At 32.4% G+C, this 13,900-nt stretch overlaps 1 protein-coding gene and 1 long non-coding RNA gene across 2 annotated transcripts; both read left to right on the top strand.

Moving 5' to 3' along the window:
- The first annotated feature begins 586 nt into the window (after positions 1 to 586).
- Positions 587 to 1,367, top strand: LOC111625137. Its single transcript, XM_023368183.1, has 3 exons — positions 587 to 788; positions 854 to 992; positions 1,067 to 1,367. The coding sequence occupies exons 1-3, from the start codon at positions 739 to 741 to the stop codon at positions 1,277 to 1,279; spliced, it is 402 nt and encodes a 133-aa protein (XP_023223951.1). The 5' UTR covers positions 587 to 738; the 3' UTR covers positions 1,280 to 1,367.
- A 2,501-nt stretch (positions 1,368 to 3,868) lies between these two features.
- Positions 3,869 to 12,420, top strand: LOC111625116. The gene is made up of 2 exons (XR_002756686.1): positions 3,869 to 4,091; positions 11,458 to 12,420. It is a non-coding gene; the product is annotated as an uncharacterized LOC111625116 (long non-coding RNA).
- Positions 12,421 to 13,900: the final 1,480 nt, after the last annotated feature.

The following is a 13,900-nucleotide window of genomic DNA, read 5'->3' as shown; positions in this document are numbered from 1 at the left end:
TCCCAAAGGGGGCCCGGAGGGCGGCTCAAGAACGGGATAAGCCCCGGAGAGCGGCCCAGATACAAAAGGGGCCTGCACGGCGGAACCGGAATCCGTATCTTAATCCATATGTAATCGACCAACTGCGGGTTGCGGGTTCAGCGCAGGGCGCCCAACGAGCAGGCAGTTGTCCCGGGAAATCCCCGCCGAGCAAAGAGGCTCTAATGCCTGTTACATTATAGATCATTTTAATTCGTGATTACATATAAGATTTTATTTACATTATATTTTAATATTGTCGAAATATTAAGTTAAACAATCTATTTTTCTGTGGTTTTGTTAAGTATAGTACACGAAACAAATAATTAGAGGAGTGTTACAAACAACACTGGTCTAGTAAACAACTTTTAGACGAGCTTTTAGCTTATCTTAAGATAAAAGGAAATGATTTCAACTTCGTCTAAAGTAAAGTTGTAAAAACAATCTAAATCTGCCAAGATTTTGCTTAGTCACAGATTAATTTCATAATCTTTTGTAGTATANGTAAACAACTTTTAGACGAGCTTTTAGCTTATCTTAAGATAAAAGGAAATGATTTCAACTTCGTCTAAAGTAAAGTTGTAAAAACAATCTAAATCTGCCAAGATTTTGCTTAGTCACAGATTAATTTCATAATCTTTTGTAGTATATAAGACTGCAGCAAGTTTCTAGGAGAGTATTCGAGAAGGACAAGAGCAAGAAGCAAATCCGAAAGAAGCAATGAACTGTTTTCAAGTTATAGCAATCTTCTGTTTAGTGATCGCAGTCAGGTATGTGTTTGATTTTTTTTATGTATATAAATATATATTTTCTTACTTTCTAACTTAATTTTCAGATCAGAAAATGAATGCAAATGTTACGGCACGGTTTTAGATGGTTCCCATAACACCACCATTCTTACTATGTCCTATCCAAATACCTTAGGATGCGATGAAGCATCAGAAATCGCGTGCAAAGAAAAATGCGCTACCAGAGTAATTATAATTTCATATAATTTCAAATAAGCTTTATTATAAAAGTTTTATAATTTATCTTTTTTTTCTCTAAGTTTACGGCTGCCACCAATGAAGGAGATTTAAGTGCAAGACCACCCCAATTGGGAGGCATGACTCTTGGAGCTTTCGTTTGTGTTAAAGTAAGCGACGTCTCTAATGCTATGTTGACCGTCTATGCTCAAGTATGCCAAAGTGACTACATAGACACAGGAATCAAAGGAAAGGAATTAATTTGCTGCACCAACAAACAAAAACACAACTGCTAATTTCGTTAATTAATAGTTTAAGATTTAATTACAAGTAGTAATGTAATTAGACAGAGATTTGAATATTAATAAAAAGGTTTAAGTCGAATTGTTTTATATTATTATTTACAATTTACACAGTAGATCAACGCTTTATGACTAATGGATCTAAAAAAATGGCCAAACTTAGGTTAATCTTTTGAAATTGTTTATATATTGACATATAAATTAGCTATATCGTATTAGAAAAACGATTTAAAAATTTATTCTATTATTGAGGGTTAAAACAGGAGAAATCCAGGAGTGTCCAGGAAAACCGGGACGTATGGCCACTCTAATAATGCAATATTTAACTTCTATGTTGATCATTTCAGTTCAGTGAATTTTATATTAAATTTAACATAATGGTTTATATATTACGAATAAAATTGTATATACTGATATTGTAAAATCAGCTTAATACTGAATTATAATAATAATAATAATAAATTTTATTATACTTATTTTGTAAGATATTCAAGTTAATTCAGTTAGACTGCCACTGGGAAATTTTTTTCGGGGATGTGGTCCCTATTTAGAAGAAAACCGGGAAAACATCGGATCGCCGAGCCCCTGTACTGTACATCATACTTTTCCCGTTAGTAATAGAGCCGTGTCGGTCATCTTTCTCAAGATTAAAAAAGGACATATAATCATACAGACAAACAGATGGACTGACGACAATGGGACTTTTATAAACTATAGGAAAGTTTAAAACATCCTAAAACTGTTTGAGATGCGAAGTATTTCTTGACAAGCAACTAAATTAATCACGCATTTTGCTTTTCATGTCTTTTTCAATAGCTTTATAGAGTTTCTATTTTGTTTAATAGTAGCGTGTTAATGAAAAATGTCCTGTTATAATATTTCGGAATAGACGATACTTAAATTAAAAATGCCGTGTGTGTTATGCGAAAAATTATATATATATACAAATTTTGAGTCTACGTTGCTATAAAGGACATTATATAAGATTTTAGTAGTAAGGTATAACGAATAGAGTAAGGTTTGAATGAAGTAGTGGGAAATGAAGTGATATTTGCTTAATGTTTGCATAATTTGGTCACGAAAATAAAAAATAAATAAATATATTTGTGTATAATAAAAGAATCAATTTAGTTTTTTATTGCTGTTATCATTGTTACGAAATACATTGTCGTTTGCATTGTTGAAGGTTAAATGATGATTTTTACAATAAAAATGGGGATTTTAGGAGGGTTGGAAAGGAATTATACTGTTGTCGACCAAAAAAATTGGTTGCGAAGTGCAAGAAGCGTGAGTTTGTGTGTAACAAAAAAAAAATAAAACGACGCGCGTGCCAAAGAATAGAACATAGCCAAAGAATAGAACATCGTTCATATTTATATTATTTCTATTTTTGGTTTATTTGTGGGTCGAGAGGGTTCTTCCAACGGGACAGTGAACCCCAGGGCCGCCGATAAAGCGAAAATCCCAAAGGGGGCCCGGAGGGCGGCTCAAGAACGGGATAAGCCCCGGAGAGCGGCCCAGATACAAAAGGGGCCTGCACGGCGGAACCGGAATCCGTATCTTAATCCATATGTAATCGACCAACTGCGGGTTGCGGGTTCAGCGCAGGGCGCCCAACGAGCAGGCAGTTGTCCCGGGAAATCCCCGCCGAGCAAAGAGGCTCTAATGCCTGTTACATTATAGATCGTAGGAAACAAGCATAAACTTATTCATTGTTGACCTTTGGCTTTTATTAATAACTAGCAGGTAGGCCCGGTGTTGCTCGATCAAAAGTAACGATAGCGAAGATTAAGATTATTACGTTATAGTCAACCTTACCTGTTTTCACAGAATGCAAGAATTGGGTCCCCCTGTTTCCGGACTAATTAGAGAATTTTTATATGGGTCTAAAAATATGTTCGATTTCCCGCAAAAACGAAAAAAAAACTGCATCTGCGTCTTGCACGCCGCTTTGCCGAGAATTTAATTTTTGAAAAACGTTTTTAAAAACAAGAAATTTTAATATTTTAAAATTATACGTAAATGCACCATCTTGTCCCACCCGTGGAGTAAGATAGGGATATTATTTTTATATACAAGAAGGACAAATTAAAATGATTAAACTCTCGTTTTCTTCAATATTGGCACGAGAACAACGTGCCCATTTATCACAGCGGCTACATTTATTATTATTTTCCGAATAAATAAATATAAAAGTTTGAACTTACTCGTATATACTTTACCAGACGACACTGTCACTTCGCGCATGCTCAGTTTCGCTATTTTGTAAACAGACGATATTTTTTTATAGAAAAAAAAATTTTATTTCGATTGTTATTTCACATTTTATTTCTTGTTAAGATAGTATTTAAATTTAAAAAATGTTTTCACAAATAAAATAAAAGTAAAATCCAACGTTGCCATTCCTAGTACATTTGTACTTTTCGGGTACATTTTGCCCTTTCCAATAAATTGAAAGTACACTTAGATTTTTAGTACATTTTGAGTACATTATAATATTTCAGTACCATTTATGGTACAAAATAATATTTCGCGCCTTAACAAAAAATGAGAAAAAATTAGTTTAATAAAGTCTCACTAGTGTCACTGCTTGCTAATTTAAATTATCCAATCACAACATACAAATGGTGTATGTCCGTTGACGTCAATAACGTAGATAGTTGCGCGTATAAATGTCTTGACTCACTTGTTAGTGGTCTTCTTTCACTCGTTCAATCGTCTGCGCATTCTCATCGGAACCTTGACAAAAATTTTCATGCCACGTGGTCCAAATAGTTCAACTCCGTCAAACAAAAATAATGGACAGGTAAGGAAATCAATGATTTCAAACTTTTGTCGTCAATAATACCAAAATTATTTGACAATAAACTGACAAATAATACTTGAATAGAATACAATGTATTCAAAAAAATATGAATATTTGTTGCCATAGCAAAATCATGCTAAAATTTTCTTTCTTACAATTAAACAGTCATGTTTACTTTAATTAAATAAAACAAAAAATAGCAATTTAATGTTGTTTTTGCTAATTTTATTAAAGAAAGTTTTGTCTTACTATTCTTTTCTTTTGTTTAATTTAATGAAGTGCCTATGTGGCAGATTGAAAGTGTGTATATATAGGCACGTAAACAAAGTATTCATAGAAATAGTACATTTTTTGAAAGAGCTTCAGTACGTTTTGAAATTTTATTGTGGCAACGCTGGTAGGATCATTTGGAGAAATTGTCATTTTGTCACTTTTATAATCAAATACGTATGCACAAAGGATTGCTGTGCCTATAACACGACATGCTTGGAAGCATGACGTTCACAAGCAAGATGGCCACCTTAACTGCTGCTGTTGGTTTCCCCGTTTGAAGACATCTAATTAAACACGCTGTAGGTTTAGCAGTACATGCATCATGTCTCCCTATATTGCCTGGAAGTAGTCTGTAGGTTGATTCTGGGGGCTATGTCTTGGAAAGGTCACATATAGAGGTATGGTTCCTTACAAAATCTCATTCAAGCTCTGAATGAGGGATTTTGTACCTCCAGAATTGTAGACCCCTACAGAGCAAAAATGTCAAAGGAACTATACCCATACATACAACCCTTCATGAGATATTTGCCTCCAAAAATCGGTTTTTAACATGTATCAGTATAATGCCTATTCTCCATGCTCTGATGCTCGCTATCACTCGCATCAAAACACCAGGGTAGGGGTGAGCCTTCACACCATCCTGAAACTAACATCAAGTGCTTCATGAACAGTCAACTGGGCTACTCGAAGCTGTCATAGTTGCAGGGGCTAAATACTTAAATGTGATAGTTTTAACTGAGCTATGTGACTCGCGATCTTGCATGACCTTTGCAAGATAAAGATCCTGCACAGGGTCGCTTGTAGAGGTATGGTTCCTTTTGACTTTTTTGCTCCTATAGGTATACTCTACAGCTGTGATATGGTCATAACCATCTCATCCAGAGCTTGAATTGTATATTTCGTTCTCCCTTGTTTTACTTTCTTAAGTGGGAAAAATGAAACAAAACTACTTTTCTCTTCGTTTAATAGTGTATGCATTTACTGTCCATAAACTTTTAATATACCTGCTACAGCTTTTGTGCTTGTAACATCTTGTAAAACAAAAATGAGCTTTTCCTCAAAAGAAGTATTTTTAAACTTAAACCCCAAAAAATTGAATCTGTGATACCATATTACATGACCATTGGTGAAAAAATATTTCTCTATATTGTTTATATTTTTGTCTATGGTTTATAAATAATTAAAACTCCAATTCTAAATTAATTACATTTTACTCCAGCAAGGCAGTGAGAGAGTTTTATTAATACAGTAAATATTTTAAGATGTAATTAACTGTAACTACCAAGTTATTAATCATCATTGTATTGTTAGTGTACTTCAGGAGTCAGATTATTCTCAGAGCCACATATTATATAGCTCTATAGCTGTGGGTTGCTAACACAGTACAATATAACAAATAGTTTGGCTTAGACTTCAGATGGCTTGATTGATGATGTACTCATTTGATATATAATGATTATGAATTTGAACCAATTATGAACTTCAAATTAATATTTTCCAAATAGTTTAAATAAATCAATATTCTGATTATTAAAAATTATTACAAAGTAATAATACTATTTATCCCAAAAACATCTTATTAATTTTTATAAAATTTTGGAGAAACAAAAGAATAAGACTGATATTTGAAGTACTTATTAATTTGTACTAAAAGCAAAAAATAATAGTTCAATATATTGGGTTGTTTGGTAAGTAATTTTGTTTTTTTTTACCACCAAAGGAATTACTTGTATTTTTTACCACCAATTTCATTTTAAACCATATTGTCATTATATATTTTGATAGCTGACATTTCAAGGCTTATTTGTAAAAAATTTTTTTTGATCTGTGCAATTTTTTTTTGGCAATTTTGATATTACAGATGCATCACATTCTGGAAGGACAGTTGAAGCTGATGAAGACAAAATAAAGGTATTGATTGAACAAACCACCAAATAACAACAAGAGAAATCACTGAGATTAAATTTGTCGAATTGAACTGTTTGTGATCACTTGAAACGACTTGGTTTCCTTTCAAAGCTTGATATATGGGTTTCACATGTTCTTAAAGAAAGAGATGATCTCTTTGGTGGGATTTTAAGGAAAATTTTTTTTGAGCTTCTACCAGACAATTTCACAATTGATTCAAAAGTGTAGTGCCATCAAATTGAGTGATATCATTAAACAGAAAAGGCCAGAATTGATCAACAGAAAAGGTGTAGTGTTTTGCCATGATAATGCCAGATCTCACATAAATTTGGTAACTCATCAGAAATTGCTCCGGTTTGGATGAGATGTGCTACACCACCCACCATATTCACCAGATCTGACACACTCGGATTATCCTTGTTACAGTCTTTACAAAATTTTTTAAACGGTAAAACATTTACTTCAAATAAGGATGTCAAAAATCACTTGAATCAGTTCTTTGTAAGCAAAGATCAAAAGTTTTATGAACGTGGAATCATGCTACTACCAGAAAGATGGCAACAGGTATCTGACCAAAATGGTCAATATATAATTCAATAAAGTATTTATATATTAGAAGAAAATTTGTTTTTTTTTTTCCACAATAAAAAAAAAAATTTACTTTCCAAACAACCCAATACAAATAATAAGCAGAATGTAAAATTAGTCACAACTTCCTCCTCTAACTTTTCTGTAACACATTATTTAAGTACTTCTAGTTGTGTTTTTTTAACTTTCTAAATTTCTTTGTGTGTGTTAAATAAATTGCAGTCCAATAAATTCAAATGTTTCAAATTTATTAGGCTGCAATTTGAAAAAATTGTAGACCTATAAATTACCACATAAAATTGCATTGTCAACTGTCATTCACTACTGTAGTTTTAGAAGTTTATACTTTTTATGTTGAACTGAAACCTGATTATGGCTAATCTTAACTAAAAACACTTGTTTTAGCATAAATTTCATACTAGATATTAAAGATTTTTTATTTCTTAAGAAATTACTTCTTAAGCATCAAATTGAATTGCAAATAAAACAATTGCACTTCAATTTAAAAAATTTTTTTAGATATGTAAAATATTTTAAAATTTCTACTGTAGTAATATAAATTATGTTCACTTCTGAAGATTTTTAATTGAAAAAGTGTAGGTAATTGAATGAAAAGATAAAGATTTAAAACTTAAAATAAAGGAAATGGTGTGTTAAAAATGACGTACAGTATTCAGATGGATTTATTCTTGAGTGAGGAGCAAGAAAACTGGATTTGTTATGCCTGAAGTGCATTGAATTATGAGAAAAGAACTATCTAAGGAGGCAACATTAATATACATAAACAAAAACATTCTATTAAAATATGGTTTACTTCAGTATATCTCCAAAACTGGTATAAATGCACAAAGCCAACAAAATTAAAAAATATGGGAACTACCTTGCTACTTTTGCAGGAAGAGTATGAATGTGTTATGTTTATTCAATGATTGCTGTGTTCTAATTAATATTCCTGTTTATATAATATGTTTGGAGCACAACTTCAGTTAAATTTATATATGATGCCTGTTTGTAATAAGATGCCTTTTTGTTTTTGACAGTAAGTGTTTTTATAGCGATAATATTCATCTTAATAGAGAACTATTAAGTATTGAATAAAACTTCTTTATATTTATCATGATTGAAAGTTTTTACAACAGATTTTTTTTAAAAATTCCTTTAGCTGTGTTTTTATTTTTCATCTTTGGATAATTACCTATTATTTATTGGTAAATAAGAATTCATTACAAATCCATAAAGATTATCTGCATCTATGGAAGAATATAATTGTCTGGTTGATTTTTTATAAGTTTTTGGAATTAAGGGATTTTGCAACTCTTTTCTCAGATAAACTTTTTTCTCCTCTAATTCTGCTTTTGATAAATAAATACATATTAATGTCAATAAACATTTCCAATTCAACTTTTTCATTTTTAACCCATAATTTCATGTTAAATCTGGAACAGTTACAAAATATACATGATATAAATTATATTACTTTAAACTTAATAATTCAAAACTTTAGAAAATTATCTGCTAAATGTATCAACATATTGATATAATTTTAAATAATCTTTAAAAATTTTACAATGAAATCTTTTCCAAAGTAATTTAGCCTGATTGCAATCATCATCTGTATTTTCTCCTGTTAATTCATTATAAAAACATTTCTTTGGTGGTAAATGTGATTCATATAGTATATCTGCATGTTTAAAATAAGAATATGGAAAACTTTTCAATAAATTTTTATTTTTGTTGTTGTAGAAAAATTATTGAAAATAGGAAAATTACAATTTAAATTTTTTAAATTTTCAGTTAAAATAGATAAAGAAGAATTTAAAAATTGGAAACTATCAATAAATTTAAAGTAATCTAATGTTGTAAATTTTTCTGAATGATATGAATTTTTGAAAATAATTTGTGGTGTATTTTTAAAAATCAAACAAGAATCAGAAGAATTGTGTATTATAATGGGAATTAATTTGAGTTGATAATTATTATGCACTCATTCTCTAAATTTTCCTGTGAAATGGTCATGATCCATTACTTTGATATCATCATCATGATAATCTTGTTCATTTTATTTTCCGTATTCATTTAAGAAAATTTCAATCTTTTTTCTGAATTAATTTTTTCTTCGTTATTACTCATTGATTTGTCATTAGGAAGCGATTGTTCTGAAAACCATTCGTGGTAACTATCCAATGAAATATATGATGAGGCCCACCAGTGGCCAGGCTGTCTTCGTACCCTGAACACTGGGAGTTTTTGTAGGTTCATGTCTCGCTTGGACGGGCTGACCACGTGGAGTTTTCCGGGTTTTCTTCATGTCTGTAACGCCTAAATAGGGGACAGTTTCCGTTAAAAAGACCTCCTGGAAGGCATTCCCCCCTAGGCAGATCGCCCAAGTGTTGCGTTGCCATAACTTAACAAATATATGATGAACTAGTTGAACAAAATATATTGCGAATTTTCCTCTTGAAATATTTCACATGAATCATTGTGTTCAGTACTCGTTTCTTTGGTTTTCATTTCGTGGTCGAAGGATTCACTTTTACTTCCTTCAATTAGTTTTAAATTTTCATATTGGCTGTCTTCGTTTGTCTAAAATGGTGTTAATTCATGTATTTAAAAAATTCAGCAACAAGTTGCTTAACTTTCCCTGCAACATTTTAAAATTTTGGTGGCACCATCTATTATCGTATTTCATTTTAAAAACTTTTTAATTTTTAACTATTACGAAATGACAAAGCTTAAGTTAATTGAGGGTAGGGGTGGGTTTTTTAAAAAATTGTAAATGCTACTAACAAGTAAAATCATCATTAAGTCCGACCCTACTGGAGATACACTACCCCTTTATCTTCCCACCCCCTGGACCTCTAATCACCAAAATTTAACATCATCAATCCCCCTAATACAGAAACCTCCCTGCCTATTTTCAGAAATTTTCCACAAAAATATCACAGGAGTTAAGCTTCAAAAGTGAACAAAATAGTGTCCTCCCACAATCATCCATACATACAGAAATTACTCCCAAATTTTTTTCACTTCTTGACGTTTCAAGGTCCCCTAAGCCCAAAAATGTAAAAATCTTGGGGGTGGTGTATTTTTTAACTTATCACTATTATGAATGACTCACTTTTATTTAAACTTTATTGGAACAAATGAATTTACTTTATAAATAAGCATTTTTCATTTATGGCACTTTATTGTCTCTAAGCATCAAGAAGGCAATTTTTTTCTACAGCCATCATGCATGAATTTGGTCAGGCCCATAATGGGGTCAAGCTGACTTACTAACGCCTCATTCATCCCACTATGTATGCTCATATGTTAAGAATTAGATTTACAAGCTGCGTTATTTGTCGAAAATTAATATTTTGACACAATATGAACTGAGTAACTTCATTTTAACAGAATTACTTTTATGACGAGTGTTTTAAAAATCTTCCGATTTCTGCTACTATATTATTTGAAAAACTATGTTCTTTTTTTTGTAAGTCATTTCACAACTGAACAGTTGAAGTTCCTCTTTTAATGTATTGTATAAAATCGTATTGTTCGCTAAGAATTAAAAATAATTTCAGTAAAAGTCCAAAGATTGTTACGAGATGAACGATAAATACATCTTCAATAGAATAAATTGCTGAAAATTAGCTAGAACTTATTTATACTGCTCCATTTACTCGTCGTTATTCGTGTTGCTTGTGCTGTGCATTGCTTTTGAAACCGTTGACGAATAAGAATGAGCGGGTCAGCTGTTGAAGATGTGGTGAACGCCGCCCTTCACATCTGCACCCTTAACGGTTGTAAAATACAAGCAATTACCCCCGGGTGTGAGTAATCACTTCCTGGAATAAATTCGAACTCACCCCACAAGACCGTCGAAAACCAGTTGTCTTTGTTAGCCGCGTCGTCGAGACATGTGCTGTACCAAGTACGCGAAGAGAATAAAAGTTTATTTTTTGTTACGATCTCGTCTCGTTCGTTTCTTCCACTCGCAGCGACGAAAGATAAAAGCAACCATAACGCCAAAAACCACAAGGGGAAGAAACCCGACATATTCTATTGCCCATTTAAAATTTTTAAAATGACTATAATTTTATAAATACTCAATATTTTTAAATTAAACCTTCAAAAGGATCATAAAAGTGGTGGTAAGCTTTCGAAAGAGCTATTAAGCATATGCTTATAGATTTTCTGGTAGCTCGGTGTGTGTAAAATCTTTCTTGTTGTAAATCTAGGGGAAAAAGTGCTGAATTTGGGATTGTGTAAGTCCAAAACGATCCAAGGAATTCATTCAAAATTTATGGCTTTCGTAGGCCTCATCGCGAACACTAAATATTTTAAATTTCATCCAAATCTGTTCGTTGGTCTAGGTCCTCTAGGAGATAATTAAAAGTCAAACTTGGCACTTTAACATTACACGTGTGGCTGAGCTCTATGATGATAAGATATTTTATGATATTCATTTCTAACATTCAAATTTTTATTATAATTAGAACGATTATTTTTGAAAATATTAAAACTATTGTATTAGAAATTTTTATTTTTTTATTACTTACAGTCAAGATTAAATTAAATATTTTTAAAATTAAAGCTGTTTTTTTCTTTGCAGAATGAATAATCTCAAAGGATTAAAGAAATAGCAGACCTCGGTAGATGCTACTACGCCAGAGGAAAGCGCTCATCGTCATCCTCTTCCACTTCACTTTGAGTAATACGCGTGCTTCCGAAAGATGCAATGGAGAGCGAAAGGAGAAATCGCATACACCCGACAACAAACGGGTAATTGTGATATCTCCCAACGAAAGCACCTCGTCTCTCATCGACTTCCTTGAATAGTGGGTAGAAAGATGGTCACGTGAGATAGCATTCCACGGTAAGGAGTCTAAAGTGATCCTGAAAAACATCAGTGAAGCGTCAAATACCTTGTGGGAAAGGGTTTTATTCTTGAAGTAATAGAAGCTTTCTTACTTTCTACCTGACAAGACTCTGTCATCTGGAAATTACCTTTATTTTTTTTTTTTTTTTACAACTCGACGAACCGGATGTCACTTTCCATTCTCGGTTTTCTCTCTTTCCAATTTACGACACTCGGACAGATATTTCGCCCCCATTCAAGGACGCATTATTCCAATTCAGTTAAAGTCTGTAGAACGACAGTGTGAAGTCAATCGTCGCCAAAGTAACAACAAAAACCTTTGGCAGTGTTTCTCGTAGGGATGAGGAGTCGGTGGAAAAATACACGACTCCGACTCCATCCCTGGTTTTTCGAGTTCACATACTTTGTTATGCTATTGTTCCGAATCGTTTTAAATGATTATAAATGGCCGAGGTAACTTCTATTACGCAGACATTTACAACCGGTGTTCTGCCGCTTAAAAATCTCACCACAAAAGAGCGGATGTTGGCCACCAGATTACACTACTAGAAGGAAGCCATTCCAACGTTCAATTTAAAACACATTGCAGTCAGTATAAGCCAGAATGATAATTATTTCAACAATGTAATTTGTATATCGAATCGTCTTGACTGTATATAAATTTTTATATTTTATTAAAATTTCATATTAACTGTTTGAAGATTTGATATTTATCAAAATACATGTTAAAATCTCACATTTTATTATCTATACTAATATTATAAAAATAAAATAATATTATGTATGTATGTTTCTTTGCAGCAGGTAATCTCAGAAACTACTCATCCGATTTCAAAAATTCTTTCACCAATATTTAGAATGGAACCTCAGGGTGGACATAGGCTGTATATTATTCCGTTAAACATTCATATAAATTAAATGATATCATCTATGGTTAAGGCTTTTTTGTCCAACAGATGGCGCTACGAGTACGACGCCCTAAGTTTGCTTTTCTGTGAGGCATTATGCTTTTCTGTGAAAATGAACTAAAGCAGATCATCTTCTATCTATCTATATAAATAAAAATGTAATGTTCGTTTGTTCCTACCGATTCCTTTGAAATTTTCACACAACGCTGCATTCGAATACGCACGTGTTTTTATATACTGTAATATACGTGTCGAAATTCCCCCACTGAAGGGAGATGGTTAGGATTAAAGCTTACAGTAAAGAACTCTGCTTCTATTTATACTACTTTAGATGCGGGTATTTGCGTTTTAATAGGGCACGTGAACAGAATGTACACTAACAACAAATTTTTCGATATTCCCTCGCGGGGGAGAGGGACAGAATTAAGGCTTACCGTGAAGAACTTGGCTTCTATTATTTTATTTTAGATGCGGGTTTTTGCGTTTTTGATTGCGTTTTAATAGGGTACGTCAACAGAATGTACACTAAGAAGAAATTTTTCGAAAAATTCCCCCCCCCACGAGGGAAGTGTTATACATTTATGATAGATACATTTTGAGCCACAACAACGCGTGGCGGGGTCTGCTAGTTAATTATAAAATAGTCTAAATGTCTTAATACTTATGATGGAATAGAAAATATAGATCGGATGTATACTTCATGAAAAATAATCTTGTTATAAACGGGTGTGTCGACATTTTTACTTTTCTGTCAGTTATACATATATACAGTCGACCCCCTATAACACTTGATAATTCCGCTTTATATGAATTTCATATTGCACGAGTCACTTAGATTTTACAAATACGTGTGCCGGGCAATGAACGGCTCACGTATTTGTAAAAAATCTCGAATTAATATACTGGTCAAGTTTGTTATACCACGTTTTATTCATAAATAATTTAAGCATTCTTCAGATGAAGTTACTCCGAAACTGTTATGTATAGGTTCAATGTGCTTGTATACGTATCAGTTGCGTAGCGTGGGTATCAGCCGCCCGGGGCGGGGGAAAATTTCGCCCCCNAAAAACATCGATTAACAAAAACCATGTAAAAAAATTTTGCATCACCATCAAATACTGGATATGAAATTACACGAAATATATCATGTAAATTGTTTATTAAATTTTTATCTGATTACAAGCCACAAAATTAACTTTTATTTTAACATTGTACAATATGTATGTAATTTTTCGGCTCTAGTTTTACAATAATTCTTTGTAAAGAAA

This window comes from Centruroides sculpturatus, unplaced genomic scaffold (genome assembly GCF_000671375.1).
Source record: "Centruroides sculpturatus isolate CEXI.00-Female unplaced genomic scaffold, Cexi_2.0 scaffold77, whole genome shotgun sequence".
Taxonomy (NCBI): Eukaryota; Metazoa; Arthropoda; class Arachnida; order Scorpiones; family Buthidae; genus Centruroides; species Centruroides sculpturatus.
The sequence above is the reverse complement of the archived record's forward strand: the minus strand, read 5'-3'. Positions and strand labels throughout refer to the sequence as shown.

Bases quoted from the DNA above. Each gene is read 5' to 3' on its own strand.
- LOC111625137 (XM_023368183.1), top strand. From the start codon at position 739: ATGAACTGTTTTCAAGTTATAGCAATCTTCTGTTTAGTGATCGCAGTC. The intron at 789-853 runs GTATGTGTTTGA...CTTAATTTTCAG, and splicing joins TGTTTAGTGATCGCAGTCAG to ATCAGAAAATGAATGCAAAT. The intron at 993-1,066 runs GTAATTATAATT...TTTTTCTCTAAG, and splicing joins AAGAAAAATGCGCTACCAGA to TTTACGGCTGCCACCAATGA.